At 36.7% G+C, this 22,322-nt stretch overlaps 1 protein-coding gene across 4 annotated transcripts in view; it reads left to right on the plus strand.

Annotated features, from left to right (window-relative positions):
- Positions 1-22,322, plus strand: part of LOC127498377 (connector enhancer of kinase suppressor of ras 3-like) — a 56,662-nt gene that overhangs the window by 17,507 nt on the left and 16,833 nt on the right. For all 4 annotated transcript variants that reach the window (XM_051867655.1, XM_051867657.1, XM_051867656.1 and 1 more), the window contains exons 2-5: positions 7,128-7,291; positions 14,935-15,137; positions 18,074-18,161; positions 21,317-21,358. In XM_051867655.1, the coding sequence (XP_051723615.1) occupies positions 7,128-7,291; positions 14,935-15,137; positions 18,074-18,161; positions 21,317-21,358 (497 nt within the window). The remainder of the gene's footprint in view (positions 1-7,127; positions 7,292-14,934; positions 15,138-18,073; positions 18,162-21,316; positions 21,359-22,322) is intronic.

The raw sequence follows: 22,322 nt of genomic DNA on the forward strand, positions 1-22,322 counted from the left end.
AATAGAACGAGAGAGAGAGAGTTCCAGTGGCAGTGGCTATTGTACACGCTGCTTATGAAGGCACAGAGTTTGTGTGGAGAGAGGGGTCAGACTCCCACTGGGAGGCCCTTCATTCTGGATGGTGGAAGGGCTTTCTCTCTCATGTAATCAAACCCCTGAGAACCACAGCCTGCCATTCTGTTGACATGGGGCCTGTGTGAGCGAGTCTTACGCTATGAGACTCTCAGAGAAGGGTTAGATCCGCATTATACAGAGAGCTGGGGGCACATCCCGTCAGAACAGATGTGCAGGTTTTAGTTTCAGAGCACAAGGTGTTGGGTTTATCAGTGATCACATCAAAGTCTGTTAGAGCAAGAACAAGGTTTGCAAAAACATGACTTTAGACTGATCCAACTGTGTAATTATCCAATTTTGATCAGAAACATGATACTTCAACAAGACTCAGACAAAAGCAACAGTTGGGGAAAGAACAAGGTGTAGTTGAGGTAAGTGGTTTTTAGTAAGGGCTAAGGCGAAAAAACACCTAGACTCTTATTTGCTCTGCAGTATGTGATATATATATATATATATTTTTTTTAAATCAGTTCTGAACTGTTTTCGTTTTTTTACAAATGCCGGAGCCACACAAAATTCATAACCTTCGGTTCCAAAAACGGTTCTGGTGTGGTGTGTGTGCGAAGCAGTGGGAGCATATCTCAAAGCAATTTGTACGTATTTTACGAGGTGGCTATGTCGTACGAATTCGTACGACCTCACACGTATGTTTTCGTATGATTTGTCTTGAACCCAGTGACTGGTAGGTTTAGGGGCGGGGTTAGGGGCGGTCCTTCCTTGTGACACCTTTTGGAGAATCATACAAATTTGTATGAGTGAGGTCCTACGAATTAGCCACCTCCTAAAATATGTACGAATTGCCGTGAGATCAGGTTGGAATCACGAAATCTGTATAACATGGAATGTTACAGAATTTGATATGAATAAATCAACATCTTCAAGCACGTTTATAAACGCTAAAAAGCGGTGATGAAGGACGCCGTGATCAGAGATGTTTGTTGTGTGTCGTGGGTTTCGTGATAATGGAGATGGAATGTAAACGCATAATCTACGTGACTAAAAGTGCAAAAAAGTGGGGCTAAGAGATGAAATCTCCTATGATAACTTTCAGTATTACATAACATTGAGGCAGAGAAAACAACCCTGCAGACAACAGGTTAATGCCGTTATCGCTGTTTTCCATGTTCGTGAAGTAAATATGATTACACAGCTTTTTAAAAATGCCGGGTGTGGGTGTTTGACATGCATTTGACCAATCAACGTACACTTACGTCTGGGTACTTCAGCCAGTAGTTCTAGGAACTATGAAAATGTTCCTCCGGTGCGAAAGGTGTGTTTTGGGCATAACGTGCAATAAACCAATCAGAGTCTCATCTCCCATTCCCTTTAAAAGCCAGGTGCGCTTACACCATGGTGGAATCGCTATTTACATGGTAGAATTTGAAAGCGGAAAGACTGAATGCTTCTCCAGAGAGGAATCCTTTTATTTTTAACATTTGGCATGTTTGTGTGCTGCTGTACATCCCTGTGTGTGTAACAAGCAGAATGTACGTGCGATGTGCACCCGCCTATAGGCACATATTACTAACGCACTCTTTAAATAACAAAATACTGCGTCATTGACTTTAGACTAGGTTTTTGTTGGTCAATGGTGCAGTCGTTTTCAGTTGCCTCAAAAATAGCAACGCGCCAACAGTGCGCCTAAAAACACCTCGTTTTCAGACCAGCACGCCCATGAGCGAACAGATGTGCGTGAGTGCCTTTGCTTTTTAAACAACGTGGCGCTGGACATGAAAATGATAACTGCGTTGGGCTGAAACTAGCAAAAAACACTTGCCTTGTGCCTGGCGTTGCGTTGCGCCGGGTGTATGATAGGGCCCAATGAAAGTGCGCAGCTCTGGCAAACCATTAGCTCGACCGCTGTGCATCAAGCGCACACAAGTCTGTTTGACTAACAGCTTACAGTTCTGCTGTGTTTGTTGAGCTCAGCTTTGAGAGAAAAAAAAAAAAAAAGGTTAATGCTATAAATTTCAGAGATATTCATATGTCCGGTGTCACAGACAAGGATTAAGCCTATTCAGAGACTAAAATCAAGTTAATGCATTAACTTGAAGCAACTTGCACTGACACGTCTTAAAATATGTCAGTGCCATTGTTTTGTTTCAAGATGCACACCAGTGATGTGTTTTTTTTCTTAGGCATGTTTATAAAAGCTACTTAAATATCCAAATTTAACTAAGGCCTAATCCTGGCTTAAGGGGCTTTCACACCAAATAATTCTAGGAACTCAGGTATAGATAGTTGCCCAAGAACTAATTTCTCCTCCGGGCCATGTGGTTGTATTCGCACCTGGGAATAGGAACTCTGAAGCGGCTGACAGTGGCGTCTTTAAGTGCGGCATTTACCAACGCTAAAAACCGGTGGAAGGATCGGAGCTGTGTTTGATGTGTGTCGTGGGTTTCGTGATAACAGAGATGGAATATAAATGCATAATTTACTCGACTGAAAGAGCAAAAAGCGGGAGAGACGAAATCTCCTATGACAACTTTAAGTATTGCATATCATCGAGGCAGAGAAAAGAACAACCCTGCAGACAACAGGTAAATGCCGTTATCGCTGTTTTCCATGTTCGTGAAGTAAATATGTTTACACAGCTTTTGAAAAATGCCGGGTGCCGGTGTTTGACATGCATTTGACCAATCAACGTACGCTTACGTCACTGATAGTTCCTATAGAGCTGGTTTAGACCTGACTCTGAAGTAGGAGCTAATTTAGTTTCCCCAAAAGGAGTTCCTAGAACTAAAATCGTTCCTAGTTCCTGCGGTGTGAACACGGCAAAATCCGGGTACTTCAGCCAATAGTTCTAGGAACTACAATAATGTTCCTCTGGTGCGAACACCCCTTTAATCTAAGCCCTGTCTGTGAAACCAGGCCATAGAGTCCTATCAGACATTCCACACACATCACAATGAGGGTGATGTGCAAACTCACGCGTCACTTCATGCGTTTTCTGATCAGGTGGCTATCAGATCTTGAAAAGACCAGGTATTTTTGCATTCCAGACAAAACCGGACAAAACCTGGTTGTTGAAGTCACATATGTAAATTTTACTCTTCCCAAAATGGTAAAAATATAAACGTGTGAACGCTACTGCAACACGCATCGCCACAGATCAACACGAAATCTGCCGCAAATTAAACTGAAAGTTTGGCGTGGCATCCTGAAGCTCAACACACAGTCGTCTTCATTCAGAGTAGTGAGAATAAATGATCTTACCAGTGCTGATACCGCTCTCTCTCCTATTGCAGACAGTCTTTGAGCTTGAAATTAGCTTATGATTAATAAATTAAAGCTCATATATCTGTTGCTTTCATTGACGTGAACTCCATGGAATTTGCATATATCACAGAATTGAAGAACAGATTTATATTCGTTTTGCGGAGACAGATTTATGTGGCCAAATGGATCAGTTTTAACAAAATCAGATAGCTATCAGATCAGTAAAAACACATTAAGAAATCCTATTGGAAACCTGTTATTCAAAGTCTAATGTAATCCTGAAAACAAACCAACTAAAGGGTTTTGACAAATTTAAAACAAATTGGCACAGTGATTAAACTTAAAACTTCATGACTAAAAGGTTGCCGACTAGTGTCTGTGAGTATTAAACCGCAGAAATAATACTGCCATTTAAATATGAAATCTGCATGTTTTGTGTGTCTGTAAATGAGCAGCATAGTTTTGTATAAAGTATATGTCATATAAAGTTCATCATTACAAAAGTTTATCATAAATGCTTCTCGGTACATTCAGCAGTACGTTTGAACCATATTTCAAAGACAATAGAAGTAATTATGAAAGTCCATTTAATATAAGTTAACATTTAATTTAGATATAAACTATAATACATTTTCATTTAATTGCGACTAACATGCAATTAAGTGTCCGAAAACATTCACACTTAAGTATATTCTTTTAAAGTATATTATTTCCGTAATGAGTACTCTTTGTAAAAGTATACTGAAGTGTACTTCTTTTTCACAAGGGAACATTCACTGAAACAGCAGAGCCTCAACTTTGTTTGAGATTTCCAAAGATAAATGGAGGTGGACTGTGTATTGAATATTAAGGTCAGTGATTTTGTCTGGGCTGTCAAGCCGTTGAGTCCGAGGGCGCAGGGCCAGACCTTTGCAGCTGCTCTCTCTGTAGTGCCTTTGACTGAGTGAACAGTGAACGCCCATCCCCCTCTCGTCCCACAGGAACATCCTTCACCGTCCTTCACTGGTGGTGCAGCCTGGGTGACTGAGTGCATTGTGTGTCTGTTGGATGCTCTTGTCAACATGTCAAGAATCAGACATAAGTTCCTTTGCTAGCTCAGCAAATCCTACTTGTAACTGAGTTTCATGTGATTTACATCAAAAGGAAACAGAAGCAGGAAATATTTCCCACATTTCCAAACGGATCTACACGTAAAGAAACTAAACAAGGCTTAACAAAGCCCTGAAGAATCCAGCTAAACCAGTCTGCTGACATTAGTTTGCTTTGAGCTGTACGTTCTGTGAGTTGGTAGGCTTGCTGTAATTATAGTTGACCCTTAGCAAAAACAACAAAACCTCTCGATTGTTTAACCAGCTTGACACACATGTACACACTCTAGCAGGTGGAAACAACATGTTTATGGTGTCTGAAAGCTCTACACACCTGTTGCAGTGTCAAGCAAGGAAGCACATTGTTCTTATAAATACCTTATGTAGCTATCTATCTTACTTAAGAAGTCTCTTATACTCACCAAGACTACATTTATATGATCAGTAATGCAGGAAAAACAGTAATAATGTGAAATATTATTTTAGTTTAACTGTTAACTGTTTTCTATTTAAAGTGTAATTTATTCCTGTGATCAAAGCTGAATTTTTAGCATCGTGCCTCCAGTCTCAGTGTCACATGATCCTTCAGAAATCATTCTAATATGACGATTTGCTGCTCAAGAAACATTTATTATTGTTTAAAACAGTTGTGCTGCTTAATGTATTTATGGAAACCATGATGTTCTTTTTTCAGGATTTTTTTTGATGTACAAAAGACTTTTATTTTAAAACTGAAATATGTTTTTAACATTACTGTCACTTTTGATCGATTTAATGGCTGCTTTCTTTAAAGTATTAATTTCTTTCAAAAACTTTTTTCATACCGTTTTTTTTTTTTTTTTTTTATTTTAATTTTCCAACTCCAAAAAGGTTTTACAGTGCGTTCAAGTTCATTGTGTTTTACAGGTGTTGTCATCACTGTTCCCCCATACCTTTTCTTAGCAGTCCTTAACAGTCCTTAAAAAGTCAAAAGTCTTAAAGGAACACTCCACTTTTTTTGAAAATGGGCTTATTTTCCAACTCCCCTAAACAGTTGAGTTTTACCGTTTTCGAATCCATTCAGCCGATCTCCAGGTCTGGCGGTACCACTTTTAGCATAGCTTAGCATAGTTCATTAAATCTGATTAGACCGTTCCTAGCCATATCGGCCTAGAAAATCGCAACTTTTCATTTTCCGTCGGTCTTAGTACACGATGTAACTACAGAAGAGTCAAGTTTTTAATCGGAAAAATATTGAAACTCTTTGGTCATTTTTGAGCGAGATGCTAACGGTCTAATCAGATTCAATGAACTATGCTAAGCTGTGCTAAAAGTGGTACCGCCCAGACCCGGAGATTGGCTGAATGGATTCGAAAACGGTAAAACTCAACTGTTTAACTCTAGGGGAGTTGGAAAATGAGCCTATTTTCAAAAAAAGTGGAGTGTTCCTTTAAATTTATGGGCCGTTTACACGACACCATTTTCAACTAAACACATAAAACTTTTTATACGTTTTGGCCGTTCATTTACACGACAACAGCGTTTTGGGGCCTTAAAATGCAAACTTTTGAAAACAATACCATTATCATCGTGTAAACTACAAAAACATTCATTTGTGAAAACGGTGACGTCATGCGCATGCGTGTTACGTGTTCGGTCAATATGTGCGTAGTGTTTCTTTACAAAGTGAAATCGCCAGCTACTGGCCTGACATGAATAATACAGCGTTTGTAGTAATTTTCGCGGATCCATTTGAACAATGTTGTCGTCTGCACGTGAAAAACTTTTCTGTTTTTAATACATTGTTGACGTGTAAACTTGCACTAGGTTTGATCAAAGTTGAGGCCATAATAGGTCTGAAATGGTATAACAGGAGTCTTAGTTAAAATTTTAAGATGTCTTAAATTTGGGGGCAGAGAAACAGGAATCCAGATATGGCCTAATATGATTATTATGCTTTAAAGGGAAATTATTTAATTCAGTATGAGCACTGCACATTTAAAGTAAAAATAATTAACACTTTCAATGCCCAGAAAGCTACTAAAGACATATCTACAACAGTTCATGTGACTACAGTGGTTCAACCTTAATGTTATGAAGTGACGAGAATACTTTTTGTGCGCATTTCCCCCTAGCATTTTGAGCGTTTTGTTCACGCACTCAACAGATATGACTATGATTGGCTACAATGATCAACTCAATGATCAAGCGTTTGAAAGCACACGGAAGTGTTTGAAAGCATTTTGAAAGCAGGCATCTGTCAGTGGATCAGTCCGGTGATAAATGCCTGCTTTCAAATGCTCCCATGTGTATCTGTAAGCGCTCGGTCAAAGATGTCTATTTACAACATGTTTTTTAAGTGTTGATCATCACAGACATATCTGTTGAGCGCGTAAACACCTGATTGGCCATTGTGTTTTCCCGCTCAACAGCGCTCAAAATGCTAGGGGGAAATGCTGGTATCGTCACATTTTTAAAATTTCAGTACAGTCTTGTTACCGAATTCAGTACTTTTGACAACACTATGAACATAAAGTATTAATTTTATTTGTGCAAGTTTTAAAAAAGGGCTTAAAAAGTCTTAAATTTATTTGACAATTCTGCAGATACCCTGCAGTGTAAACAGTGTGGAGCTATCAACAATGATCTGATGTTTGTGATGCAGAAATTACATTCTTTACCTTTTTAAAAAAAGTTTTCTTTCTCTTTCCTCTTCTTCGTGTGAAGGTCTGGATGACAGCCTACAACAGTATGTGCACAACTTTGAGAGAGAGAAGATTAATGGAGAACAGTTACTGAAGATCTCCCATCAGGACCTTGAGGAACTGGCCGTTGCCCGCATTGGCCACCAGGAACTGGTTTTAGAGGCTGTAGATCTCCTCTGTGCTCTGGTTAGTGTTCTTATTCACATTTGTTGTGACTCTAAATTATGACCTGTTTATTACATATTTACTGTTGTGGAATATATTTAAGGACTGCTAAGTTAACCTGTTAACTGTCACTGGCCCACCGGTGGGCCCACAGCCATTACATATTTAAAACAGTAATATTCTATACTAAACCTAAACTAATCTTGATGAATTATATATCATTTGAAAGCTTAGAATCTCTAGTTGTCATATTTGGTGACTGATTTTCAAAATAAATTACAGAGGAGCAGTAATTTATCAATTTGCAACAAGCATATTTTCATACTCATAAGGCATGTTCAGACCTTAATTTTGAAATAGCGATGAACATGAAAAATCATTAAAGATTGGTTGAAACATGTTTGTTTTCATGCCAAGAGTTCAAAAGATAACATCCATTCAATTTTTTGAGAAAAAAAGGTCTGAAAATGTTTTTAATAAAAAAAAATATATATACATTTATGATTGTGGCGGCGATCTATAACCCACATACATGTTGTTTTTATGTTTATTAGAGGCTGAATTCATATAAAATTCTGCCAAACTTCCCATACTACTTCTATAAAGGATGTCTACTTCATAAATTGTATGAAAATAATGGAAATATATGGTTCAGATCACTCAAACCATATATGTAAATGGAGGCGCCTTTATATGGTCAGTAATGGAGCTTGGTTGTCATCTAGTGAAAAAGTGTGGTACTGCGCCCAAACAAAATCTTACTGAAAGCTCATTTTTTGAGATATCAACCTGAAATTTGGAACACAACTTGTTCAGATTTTTGGCTTTGATTTCCTTGCAGTTTTAGAGTAAAACTTGTTTTGTAAAATATATATTTTATATAAAATATTATATTTTTACATTTTACATTTTCATAAACTTAAACTTCTATAACTTTTTTTCTGTTTCACTTACATACGTTATTTCACTTCTACAATAATCTGCCAAATTTCATCTTTAAAACAAGAGCAGCCTTATGTCTATACTCCAAAGTATTCTTGAATTACAACCATTTAAGTTTGGATAGTGAATTTTCTTGTCTAAATAAAAAATAAAATAAAAAAGGGGGGGTTGACAGTTAACAGGTTAAACCTTACTAACCAACTTTATATTAGGCATCTTTTACTACTATGTACAGTGTTTTTGAAAGCCTTAGAGAGCATAAAACACTTTTTAAAAAAGATATATATATATATATATATTGATCAGTCAGTAGTATTCAGCTTAAGAACTCAGCTTAAGACATGTAATGTGCACTGGCTTTAGAATAATAATGCTGTTTACCACAAAGAACAGTGTGATTTTGAGAGAAAAAAAAAAAAAAAAAAAAGCAAACAAGGAAGTCATTACATGAGCAATGACTATGGCTCAGACAGACATTGGTTTCTATGGATGGGTGTTGTGTGGTAGAAAATTCAAGGACCTGATATGAGCACATGGAAATGCTTAGGTAGAAGGTCTTGGTGGCTTTGACTGATGGTCATGTCAGTGCTTGTAAAAGATACCGTACATCCCAGTGTCCAGCACTGAATGCTATAATTGTGCCCAGACCCCTAGCATCAAAATCAGACAGTGGCCACAAATCTATGTTGGTTCCTTTCAGTACTTTTCAGTTAATGGAGTGGGATTTTTTTTTTTTTTTTTAAATAATCTAAAGAACCTTTTTCCACTTTAAAGAACCTTTTGTGCAATGGAAAGATTCCATTGATGTTAAAGGTTATTCGTGGAGATTGTATGTAATTTCACATCCATTATTCCAAATACTCCACCACAGAATGCCTAATTGACCAACTGCAATCAAGCATCCCAGGGAGCCATGTAATAAATCTTCAGATAAAATAATGTAGTAATATACAGGCAGAATCTCAGGAATTTACTAAGATGTCAGTTAACCCATTTTGTGAAATGCATCATGGCAAGGATCATTGTCTAAGTAGAATTAATGATTTAGAATGAGACACATGATGATTTTTCCAGATCATCTCCCCAAACCTTATACATCTGTTTTGTCCCTAAATCACAGCAGCCTCCTCGATGTAAAGAGTCTCCTATTGTCTCATAGCACTGGAAATGATATTAAAGGCGCTCAGGCCAAGTATTGGATGCAGAAGTGCTACGTGTTAGTGTTAGCAGCAGGTGCTCCCTGATGGAGTGTCCTGAAGTCTGTTTCATGCTGAACAGGAAACAAATTCCCGCCCCCATCTGTGAGAGCGTCTAGGAACTTTGTCTGTGTGTTGTCTCTCATTTCCTATAAACCATATCAGGTGTAGGTAACCCTATCATTTTATAAATAAAAACCCTCAAAGGGCCTTGGGGAGTTATAACACGGTCTCATTTCTGATCATTCTATTGTCTGGAATGAACGTTAACTTGTCACCAGCGTAACATTGCCTTGCTGATATTAATGTTGAATCAAGTACCTCTAAGAAGGCTAATTACGCTGGCTAGCTTTGTCTTTGTGCAGCATTATGGGACTGTTCAGAGTATCCATGAAACTGATTAAACACTCCATATGTTCTCAAATGAACGTGATTTGGCAGTGTGAGCAGTGACTTCAAGACTGCAGTGCTGCCATCACCAGTGGTCAGAAGGCAATAGTGTTATCCTTAGGAATATTAGACTTTCTGGATGTGTCACATTCATATATTGACAATCAGGGCAAGTATTTAAGCTTCTGAAAAGTTTATAATAATTATGATTTTTTTATATTTTTGAAATATTTTATGTTTATGCTCACCAAGGCTGCATTTGTATTTGATAAAAAATACAGTAAAAACAGTAATATTGTGCAATAAAATAACTTTTTTTCTATTTGAATATATTTTCAAATGTATTCCTGTGACATTCATATTTATCAGAAAATCCTAAAAGAATGTATCATGGTTTCCATTAAAACTTGAAGATGCGAAACTGTTTTTAGCATTGATCAAAAACATTAAAAATAATTATTAAAAATTGATTATTCTAAACTTTTGATCGGTGGTGTAATAGATTGTTTTTTTTTTATTTGTTTTTTTATAGGGGACCTATAATGCCCCTTTTCACAAGATGTAATATAAGTCTCTGGTGTCCCCAGAATGTGTCTGTGAAGTTTCAGCTCAAAATACCCCACAGATCATTTATTATAGCTTGCCAAATTTGCCCCTATTTGGGAGTGAGCAAAAACACGCTGTTTTTGTGTGTGTCCCTTTAAATGCAAATGAGCTGCTGCTCCCAGCCCCCTTTCCAGAAGAGGGCGGAGCTTTAACAGCTCACGCTTCGGTTGCTCAACAACAACAAAGCTGGAGAATCTCACGCAGCCAAAATGAGGATTGTCAGTAACGGTGTTCAGCCTTACATTGTTCAAACCGGAGTCGGACACTGATGGAGAGACTCAGGAAGAAGTTTTAGAATGAAACTGGACGTTTCTGAATGGTTAGTCATGTTGGTTAGTCATGCAATTGAGCCAGAAGAAAGCTACCCCCTTTTTTTGCGTGTTCTCAGGGGCAGGATTTATGTAAATTTTGGGGTTTGTGATGTTACCAACCCAGGAAGAAGCTCGTTGTAGTCCCTACCAGCCGTTTGTTGTAGTCCTTAAACAGAGAATTCTGTAAAAGAAAATATCTCCCTTTGCATTGAACTTTGAGCGTCATAACTTTGCAGATTGTTTATGCACAAATAGCAACTTACAGTCAAACCAAAATTTATTCAGACACCTTGAACATTTCATTCATTAATTCAGTTTATTCACTATAGTTTAAAAAAATGGTAATAAAATATGACAAGATCTCAGAGTTAAACTGTGTCAGAAATTAATCTTAATTATGTCAGATAACACTTAAGCAAAACACGGTCAGGTCAATGTGTCTGAATAATTTTTGGTTCCAAATATTTATACATTTTACTGGTAGTCCACTGTATGAAGAATTTTTGGGTATAATATGTCACAGTTTACTTTATTTTGCTATCCTCACTTACATAAATGAACTATAGTGTCCTGCACACACTAGTAAAAATATATAAAAAATGGATGAATAATTTTTGGTTTGACTGTATATATAATAGAACTATATAAGTCGTTCATGTACTATATCCAAAGTTATCAGAAGCCATATGACCAAAATTGGTTATTTACTCTTTTACGTCTTGGTTTTATACCTCAAATAGCCTTGCTTTAGTTTTTTACATCAGTAATGATAAAGGATGCAAGACATGAACCAATTACATTTGATGTCATTGACATCAAACCTGGCACAACACGTTCTGAGGCACCACATACATGTACTGTATGAATGTGCAAACAAAAATGATCTCAAACTGGTTTGGAGTGTGATGAGGGTGAGGAAATGATGATAGAATTTGTATTTATGGGTGAACTATCCTTTCTAGTCCATAGCAGAAGTAGATTTTTTTTTTTTTTTTCTTTTTTTTTCTTTCAGAGATGAGCGAGGGTTTTTGGCTTGGGATGCAGTATACTTTTGCAAACTGAGATTTGCCAGACCAGGAGGAACGCTCTTGTCCTTTCCAAGATATTAAAAGTAGAGCACAGGGGATGCCAGGTTTAGCAGCTAAATCAAGAAGCACACTTTCTAAATAGGGCTGTGAAATTTTAAACAGTCCAATTGCTTTACATCATATAACAGTTGAGCATGGGGTGTTGAATTTAATACCTTCTAAGTGTGGATTAAATTGCACTGTATGCAATACAGTCTGTTTGCATTTTGCTGCATCTGCTGAACAAGCCTACATTCATTGCATTCCAGAAGTGGATAAATGTCTACTAAATACGTAGTAGTGGGCAAGTCAAGCATCAAGTTTTTAATTTACAAATAAATCGTTTTAAATCAATGGCATACAAAGACACCATAAAAAACAGAAGTGAAATGCAAACTTGTGTTGCTTATATCCATTAGGTGGTGTAATGTGCACATCTCATTGGCATGGAGTGCAGCCTGAAGAATGTTTCACTGCTGAAGCAATTGGATTTATTGCTTTCTCAGTCAGTGCCATGCAGGAATCACTAACTCTTTAAACTAACATGAAATAAATAAAGAATAAAGGATAAATCTGGTTAAAGAAGGAAAATGTGTTTCTAGTAGAGCTGCTTAATGAATACATTAGGAACAAGAGAATACGGATTTGTGGTGGGCATTTAGGTCATTTTAGCTGCTTGAATACTCAACATAGGGCTGCACAATTAATCAAATTTCTAATCGCGATTACGGATGCCATGATTTCGTAATCGAAGGCGCGATTACAAGGAAAAATATCCACTTACATTATTCTGCATGTTTAAGACGTGTGTTATGAGCATGTTGCGTTGTGAGAGGCGAATCACGACTACGCTAGAAAGGTCTAATCCAGCAAAAAAGAAGCTACCAGTGACGTAGATGTACGCTGATATGTCGAACGCACGCGAAACACCAGCACCCGCCATTTTTAAAAAGCCGTGTACACACACAGCCTATATATTTACTCCACGAACTAACTCTACAAACATGGAAAACAGTGATAGATGGATGGACCTCTGTACCGTATGCTAAGGAGAAAATCCAGGGCGACTTTGAGCAGACCAAGCGAAACATGATTATGTATTTCTGCTAAGCTAGCCACATTGGGCATCAACCACGCGGGCACAGCAAAAGCTAATACTTTTTCATATACTGTCTACTCTCTTTGTATAACAGTTCTATCTAATAACGTATCAGACAGGACTGTTAAACAGATCGTAAACTAATGAAGATGGAGAATGCGAACACTGTGTGCTCAGGATCTGTCTGAACTGTTGTCAGCGCCGTCAAAATAAAAGTAACAACAACAAGCACAGTTTACGTCACTTCAGGCCGTAGGGGAACATTAGTTCTCGGGGAACCACACTGGTGGCAAAAGCCCCTATTGTTATACCATGCATATTTTGACTTTATTATTATTATTATTATTATTTAAAGAAGAAACCAAACCAATATATAGTTGACATTTGAGGTTTAATGCTATAGAAAAACAATAAAAAAATTGTGTTCAGATTGCTTTTTTTTATTTTTATACAAAAATATGGCATGCAGTTGCTTCAAACAATGGTATAAAGCTATTCAATACATCATTCAATGTAAATTGTGATAATCGTAATTAATAATCGCAATTACAATTTCAAGGGAATAATCGACAATTATGATTTTTGTCATAATCATGCAGCACAGATAAATCAGCTAAATACCTGTTGGGAAATTGGTGATGAAGTTGGTCAATGTGCCAGACTTACACCGCTGCTTTGTGCCTTGCTGTTTTTTCAGCATCTCACGCCATGAGCACTGCATTTAAGACAGAGTGTCAAGGGAATAAGCTATTAAGCTTTCGAAAACAGTCTGTTCCATTCTGTCAGTTGTGTTGTGTAAACTGTTTTTGAATGCATGATTGCATTCTGTGTACCTTTGCATTCTGTATCCTCTGCAAACAGTTTTGCACTGGCACATACAGTTCTTGACTCTATCCAGTCGAACTGTAAGGCATCACCCAAAATGCCATTGTAACCAATCACAATAATGAATAGGTTTTTAGTCCAGAGTTTGGTCACGTGCCCATACCTGTATAGCTGATAGTATATGTGTACAGCATAACATGAAGCCTTTCAAACTATATTCCATTTGATAGCATGCACAAACACAAGCCCTCAACACATGCGCACTAGAAAGTTTCATCTTTGTGCAGTGTATGTGCTATTTCTCTCCATAAATAAAGGATTAGTACACTTCAAAATCAAAATTTCCTGATAATTTACTCAGCCCCATGTCATCCAAGATATTTCTTTCTTCAGTCGAAAAAGGTCATGCCTGACGTAGGCAGAAGTACCGATCCAGTGTCTACAAAGTGAACGTGCAAAGACTAAGTCAAACGCTCTTTACAAAAAAAGGTAAAACAACGATGTCGGACAATTTTGAAGTTGGAGGAGAAAATGAGATGGAGTTTTTTGCCTTACAGCGGTACTTTCACCTACGTCATGCGTGACCTTTCCAATGTGATTACAAAAGAGCATACGCTCAGTATGGCTTTGGGGAAAAATCGAATGACCATTTTCTGATAAAAATTGTGCTTGTGATTTTTAAAAATAAAGGATTGTGTTGTTTGTAAGGCTGTGCGATTTGGCCAAAATGTTATGACTATAAAATAATAATGTAGTAGTAGTAGTAGTAGTAGTAGTAGTAGTAGTAGTAGTAGTAGTACTAAATTTCGTCCAAAAAGTTTGATGGTTTAACATTTGACCATGAAGAAGATAAGATGGCTGTCTTATCTTCTTCAATCAAATCAAAATCAATCAAAAGAAGTTTTAAGGGCTCATTACAAAAATCGGAAGATTATTCACAAATAGACATTAGAATTACCCAAACGCTTCACTCTGAAACATGCAGCACGTACATTTAATTAAATCATAGCCTTTGCGTTTTCACAATCGTGATTTAGATTTTATTTTGATTAATTGTGAAACCCTAACATGCGGTTAGAAAAATCTGGCTGTGCGTTTACAGTAAGCACGTACTATGCTGATGACGATATTTACATCATGCACACTGTACGCATTTCCTAGCAGATGCGTAAAAAGCAAGTATACTTTGGGCTTTACAGTAATCTATAATATTCTGCCTCTTCCTCAGAACTATGGTGTGGAGACGGATAATTTGAAGAATCTGGTGCTGAAGATGAGAGCTGTGACCAACAGCCTTCAGAATGCAACGTCAGAACGCAGGAAGAGTCCAACGTATGAAAGCAACACGTCGAGCAAGCTCCCAAATGAATTCCTTTCCTCTGTGGTTGAACTTATTGGAGCAGCCAAAAGCCTCCTGGCATGGCTGGACAGGTACAAACATCCATATTAATCATTTCTTTAAATATTTCTATTGCTTATTTCTATTGCTCCTTTATTTCTGTAAAGGAGGTGTATGGACAGAGTTCCCAGGGAATTTAAGCATGTAAAGGGCTATCTTGTGTTACGCACAGATGATTTATAAGGAGCTTTTACTCTTAAAACTGATGGTAATCCTCTGGAAGGTCATATAATTCACTGCAGAGTCTGAACTTAGACTTGCATGAGCAGCACTTACATTTAGATTTTTCCAGACAGGGCAGACAGTTGAAACCAGATACAATCCGCCTTTCTTTCCTAACCACTCTGTGCACAGCTAACCACATCTTTCTCATGCAGGGTGAGATTTTTGTGAACAAAAACTCTGTTCCAAATCCCAGTTAGCTGCCTTGTTATATCCTTCCTTCATAGGCAGCATCCTTAAGCCTTGGGTATACTTCGTTTTTTACGCATATGCTATACTTCATATACTTCACTTGTAAGCATTCACAGGCGATTGACGCATGCGCAGTTTTGAGCAATCTCTCGCCACGAGTTACAACTCATGTAAATATATTTGTGTTCTTTCATGCTGGAGTTGTACAAATGAGGGTACTTTCTAACCTCTTCATACAAACTCTTGTTTATGTAGGCCTCCATTGTCAGTGTAGCTTGCATGCGTTCCGGTCTGTTCTGTTTATGCAGTTTTTCTTTGACTACCTTGTGAATCGAGTATGCGCATACTCTTCTGATGACGAAAATCTCGTCACATGCATTGTATGCTGACCCTCGCGTACGTCTGAAAACTATACTGTGGGCTTTACTGAAGTGAAACCTGATAAATGACTGATTTGCAACACTCTACATACACTGAAAAAAAAATATGTTGTAGGAAACTATTTTTCAAAAACTATTTGAAACTATTTTCACTCGAAATTGTTAGTAAATTTCACAAATAATTACAAAGAAATTAATAGTGACACATTGGAATAAATTTGGAATTTTGAAGTATAAAAGACTGAAATAGGATAATCTACAGTGCAGCTACTCCAAAAACCACTCAAATGTTCCTTTTAAGATTCCAGTAGATTTTGACTATGAGAGAGATGGTCCACCCGTAAATACATATAAATGTGAAGAAAAGAAAAAAAAAAAAAAAAATTGCAGCTGTTTTCCCACTTTACAGTTAAGAGTCAGTTGTGTTTTTCATAGAAGCATGGCTCAACATGGCTGTAGTTCAGTACATTGAGAGTTGATTTGTGTGAAGATACAGAAATCAAATCCAATCTACAGACAAAATGTAGGATTGCTTTTTTCCTATTTCGACAAACAGTTAACAGAGTCAGAGTCCCCATTCAAGTAAATAGTTGTAGTACTTGCATGACTAGAAAGTACCGCCCAAGGGCAATATAAATATGGCCACAGAGTGAGCTGACTTTCCTTAAAGGAATTTTGGTTTGACGTAGCATGTTGTTTAACTAAGATACTAATCATATGTACAGGGCCTAAAATTAACAATCACCAAGCGCCAAATGTGAATAAAAATCGGTGTTGGTGAGTAGATGAACGTGAACAAACGTGAACAACACTCTGTACCGTTGACAGGTCAGAGCTGCATCATCACGAAAGTTTAAGCCTTTCTAATGTAAAAATTCAAGCGCTAGAACACGTGAAAGGGTGCGCTGTGGGACATCCGGAGCGCGTGCCCTGAAAACTGCGTCTCAGACAGTGCGCAAATACTAAGTTGAGCTCTTTCAATCTCTCCTGTGCTTGAACGGACACATTTTCAAAAAAAATATGTCAAAAAATGCCTGTATCGGTGAGTATCCTAGTAAACCTAGTCTGTTATGTCTTCAGTTGAGAAAGAAAATGTAAGATCCATGCGTGCGTTCGGTCTTAAAGTGACAGCGTTCTAATAATCCTGCTGCTGTGCTGCATTTTTAATGTTAACCAAACAACAAAGGAATGAAAAAATCACTCACTGCTCTTGAACTTTAAAAAGGATATGTTTATTTGATTCGCTTACTTTATTAAATTTCTGTACCTGAAAAATACTGTTAGACCTGTCTGAAAAGTACTGTTAATTTCATTTGTATTTTTGTTGTATTATATTTATTTGTGCTATTGCTTGTAATTTAATTATTTGTTCTTATTTTATTACTGACTGTTTACTTGTCTTTAAAAATGTAAATTTATATTAGTTAAGCTAGTAGTTTTAGCTGTGGTATCGAAATTGGAATAGAGGATTGTGAATTTTCACTAGCATCTAAAATATTGGTGTCATAACAGTTTTTGTTTGATAACAGGTAAAAAATAGTTTTGGCCGGTAAATTTTCTTAAGTCACCGGCCATTGGCAGGTGGCATTATATATATTTTAACTGAGCTTGTCGCCACATATTCTGGCAAAAAGGGGAAAATTCCCAACACAGGAATTATGCTGGGTATGAGTAAGAATTTTTTTTTTTTTTGGTCTAGTTTAATCTAGTTTCTTTTTAGAAGTTTGTTTTCAAGTGCCTTATGGTAACCGCAATTTTTTGTGTATATTATGACATAAAAGATGTTGACTTTAAATTCAGAACATTCCTTTAAAGTCAAAACCACTGGTACTATTATTACTATTATTATAATGTTTTAACCACAGAAATTCAGTGATATCTTCTCAAGTTATATGGTGTCATTGTTCTGATCTGTCTGGAAAAAACAAATGGAAACTGTTTGACTGCATTTAATAGGTTTATAGGGAGCTACATGGTAATGTGTTTAATCCCAGCTCCAGTTTTTATGACCACCGATTCAGAAACTCCAGACACGCAGTGATGGAAATAAAGTTCTTTGCTATTGTAAGGCCACATCAGAAAATTCTGTGCAAGAAGTTTGTTGTATTAATTTGATCTTTTTACACAGTGTGAATGTTGTAGGGTCTTTTAACCCTAATTTCCTCTGTCTGCAGAACTCCATTGACAGGAATCAGTGATTTCACCACCACCAAGAACAAAATCATTCAGTTGTGTCTGGAACTGACCACTACAGTTCAACAGGTCAGTATGACTTTTAGGACAGACACACTAGAACATAAACTAATGTTCATTTTTAAGCTCTAATGCATTTCCCAGTGGGGGATTTAGAGCTGGAAAGCTGGATTCAATCCAAGCCTGAAGCTAGTTATCTGACCATGTGTTGCCTTGCTGTGTTTGCTTTGGGGGATTTATTTCAGACAGTAACAAGCAGACCCCCCAACACATCAGTCACAGGTTCTGAGTTTACAATTTCATTAAAACAAGCCAGGATGCTTTTGTAACATGGCCGCCAACATTCCTCCATGTTATCTTCCTTGCTTTTGTGGTTGCCTTCTGCAAGATGTTCTCAGTGGGAGTCTTGTTTTCTGTGTGCTTTCAAAGCTGCCATTATCATAGATGCTTTGAGACGGATGTTGGTTTGATAGGAACTAGAGCTGCACGATTAATCATTAAAAGATTGCAATCTCGATTCAAGCACCCACACAATCTTATTCCTAAATGCCAACGATTCTCCTGTGTCTATTAAACCTTTGAGAAGTACGATCACAGCGAACATTCAAATCTGTGTTGGTGCTGCCGCTGATCCAGAGAGATCATGTATAGATATGAAACAGCTTCATAAACAGTCTTTTCAGCCACACAGTATCATTATTTCTCTTTTACAGTAATTCAAAGGTTATAGTTCGGATGTCTATGGTAGCGAATAGCGATCAGAATAGAGAAAATCACCTTTTTAATGCTTCAAATAAAGATTGAATCAATTACATCGTTACATCAGTAGGTGGCGCCAAGTGACTGTTATTGAAAAAGTATTTGTCATTGAATCATTCATTCAAAAGATTTGTTTAAAAATGCTTTTTAAAAATGCTGAGTCATTGAATCATTCACTCAACCTGATTAAAAAAATAAAAATGATTCAAATTAATGAAGTATTTTTGTAATATACTGTATTGTTTAGTTGCCTATAAGGAAAAGGTATTCTATGGAAGCTCTGGAGTGACTACATGGTTTAAGTTTGATCTTGGCTGTCTATGTAGGGCCCTATGATTTCCGCAATGTGGAAAACGTGGTCAGAATCATGTCTCTACTACACATACTCATGCACGCATGATGCTCGTTGTGTTTTTAGTGTCTGCCATCTCACTATATGAGGACATGAACACGTGAACTTCATCTCCAGAGCTGCTTGGAGAGTTCACCAGCATTTTACCATTTAATTTGACAAAACTATCATCATATTCACACAGAAACTTGAAGGTCTTCATGACAACCCATCAAAATAAAAGTTTGGCTTAAATTGAAGAAATTGTGACAGAAATATATTACTGTTGTACAGTAGAATGTACCTCTCAAAGTAATTATTATAATAATGATTAAAACTTTTTTTAAGGAATAATCATAATTTTAACAGTAAACCTCTGCTTGCAGCACTGTTTGCCATATTATTTGCCAATAAAAGGAATTGTTTAATTTTTGTTTACTTTAAAATTAATTAAATGTTAATGTTTTATGCCTTAATTTGATTACCACTGTTTCAAATCATAAATCCAGAAAATTACAACACATAACACAGAATTTCTAAAAATAAACAAATAAAATAAAACATTTTATAGGGTCCTGTTATTGTAAAAAAGGTAATAAATAATTAAGTTGTTTAAGTTTTATGAATTTAGTTAATTAGACATGTTTTTTGATTATTAAAATTGAATTAAACCATTAAAATGGAATGAAAATTAAAATGGAGAAAACAGAATTCAGAAAAAAAATAGAATGAGAAAAATAAAACTCATTTCATAGGGCCCTAAGAATATAATTTTTGTTAAACTTTTAATAAATTGTTGTTATATTGTATAAGTTTCATGATTTCAATGAATTGGAAATGCTTTTTGAGTACTAAAATGTAATTTAACTATTAAAATGGAGTCCAAAATAATTAAAATTGGGTAAAAAAAAAAAAAAAAGTAAAAAAATAAAATTAATTTGGAAAAAAATAAATAAAACAGATTTCATAGGGCCCTACTCTCTCTGATAGTGGGGATACTTATTAATTATATTTATTTTTCATTTACACTACAGGGCTGTTAAATGCTTGATTCTGATTGGCTGATGAACATTCTAAGGTGTGCAATTATGAAACACACGGCTAAAGTAGTTCCGGGCAGGTCCTGAGTGCATTACAGTTCCAAATCACTTTGACCATTTAAAGTTTTGTATTAGTGATCGGAAAGCTAAGTAGTTGGGAGAGAGAAATAGTCAACCAAGAGTTTTTATAGAGAGTAAACTGGAGCCAATAGGGATCTTGCCTAGGACCGAAATGGTCAGAAACAACATGGGTCTTTTCAAGAGTGTCTTGTACTCCATATTAAAGTTGAGTTTCCAGCCCAGTCAGGAATTTAATGATATGGGATAAAAGTCATTCGATTGCATAGCCTCTTACTGGAGAACAGGAATGCAGCTCGACAAATGCAGAAGAGTGACAGATTAACACAACTGCTTCTGACATCTCCTTCTGATTCCCAGTCACGTGGAGCTCAGAAATAAGGACACAAACACATTCCAGACATGAACTCTTATAGTGGACTGAATTTAGGAGACATTTAACTTTGAGTGGCTTCTAGTAAATTTACTCTGAGCCATGTTAGGTCATGTGACATGCGAGAACCAATGAGGTTTGCACTTTAGTTGATGTTTGTTTGTGTCATGTACTGTATGCAAATGTTGTTTATCATTGGGTGAAACATCCCTTTAAAGCTGTCATAGCGAATGTCCAGCAACCATTGGACGTTTAAAAATGATAAACTTCTTTAGATCAGGACTGCTTCCTTTTCAGTGTTCCGTCAATTTCAGCTCAGTATGTGGAATTTTAGATATCAAAATGCTTTAATTGAAGCTTTCTTTCCCTTCTACTCTTAATACACCAGACGCTGAGTTCCCTTGTCTTGTCTCCTCTTCCTCACTTTGGTGTACTCCCACAATGTGTTGTGTAATTATCTTGTCTTAGAGTGGACATGGAGATGTAATTCAAGGCTGAAAGCTGTTTATTTGAGGCTGGAGGTCATTCACTGTTGCTGTGTCAAGCTCTGTAATTATACAACATTCCTGAATCTGAACTTTTTGTTTTTATTATTCACAGTGGTTCAAACATGCTCTGCAATTTTTCTTTCTTTCCTGCACAGGACTGCACTGTGTATGACATGGAAGAGAAGGTTTTGGATGTTGTAAGTATCTTTTTGCATTTCCATTATTACTTTTTTAAACAGCCATAAAGTTATTGGTTTTATTTCTTTCACTTGTGTAAATGGCGATAATGTTTTAGTTAGTTTTATGTTTCTCAGGTTGTCAGGCATCTGGGTCAAATGTGATAGCCTCATTACCTTTTATCATGCATCATTTCCTGTTAACAAAAATTTCAGCCCAACCCCCAATAAAGACTATTTTTTTACCAAACATATTTTTGTAACAACATTGATAATAATAAGAAATGAAATGATTGGCGAAATCTGGCATACATCAACTGAGAGAAGTCTCTTCACTGGAATGTCAAGTTATCACATTTTGATTAAAAATTACAAGCTCAAACAAATAAAAATAAATGATACATATGCATTGATGAATTGTTCACACTAAGACCAATAAAATGCATTTAGAAAGTAGATAGGGGGAATTTTCATTTTATGCCAACTTTCACTTAAAGGATTAGTTCACTTTAGAATTAAAATTTCCTGATAATTATCTCACCCCCATGTCATCCAAGATGTTGTTTATGTCTTTCTTTCTTCAGTCAAAAAGAAATTAAGGTTTTTGAGGAAAACATTCCAGGATTTTTCTCCATATAGTGGACCTCACTGGGCTTCAACGGGTTGAAGGCCCAAATGTCAGTTTCAGTGCAGCTTCAAAGAGCTCTACACGATCCCAGATGAGGAATAAGGGTCTTATCTAGAGAAACGATCACCATTTTCTAAAAAAAAAAAAAAATTATATACTTTTTAATCATAAATGCTCGTCTTGCACTGCTCTGCGATGCGCCACACATTACGCAATCACGTTGGAAATGTCATGTGTGACGTAGGCATAGGGTGACCATATGTCCCGGTTTTCCCGGGACAGTCCCGTATTTCAGCTCTATCTTTCCTAAAATTTCGTTACGACTAATAGAATGAGTAGTAGTAGTAGTAGTAGTGT

The sequence above is a fragment of the Ctenopharyngodon idella genome, chromosome 17 (genome assembly GCF_019924925.1).
Source record: "Ctenopharyngodon idella isolate HZGC_01 chromosome 17, HZGC01, whole genome shotgun sequence".
Lineage (NCBI taxonomy): Eukaryota > Metazoa > Chordata > Actinopteri > Cypriniformes > Xenocyprididae > Ctenopharyngodon > Ctenopharyngodon idella.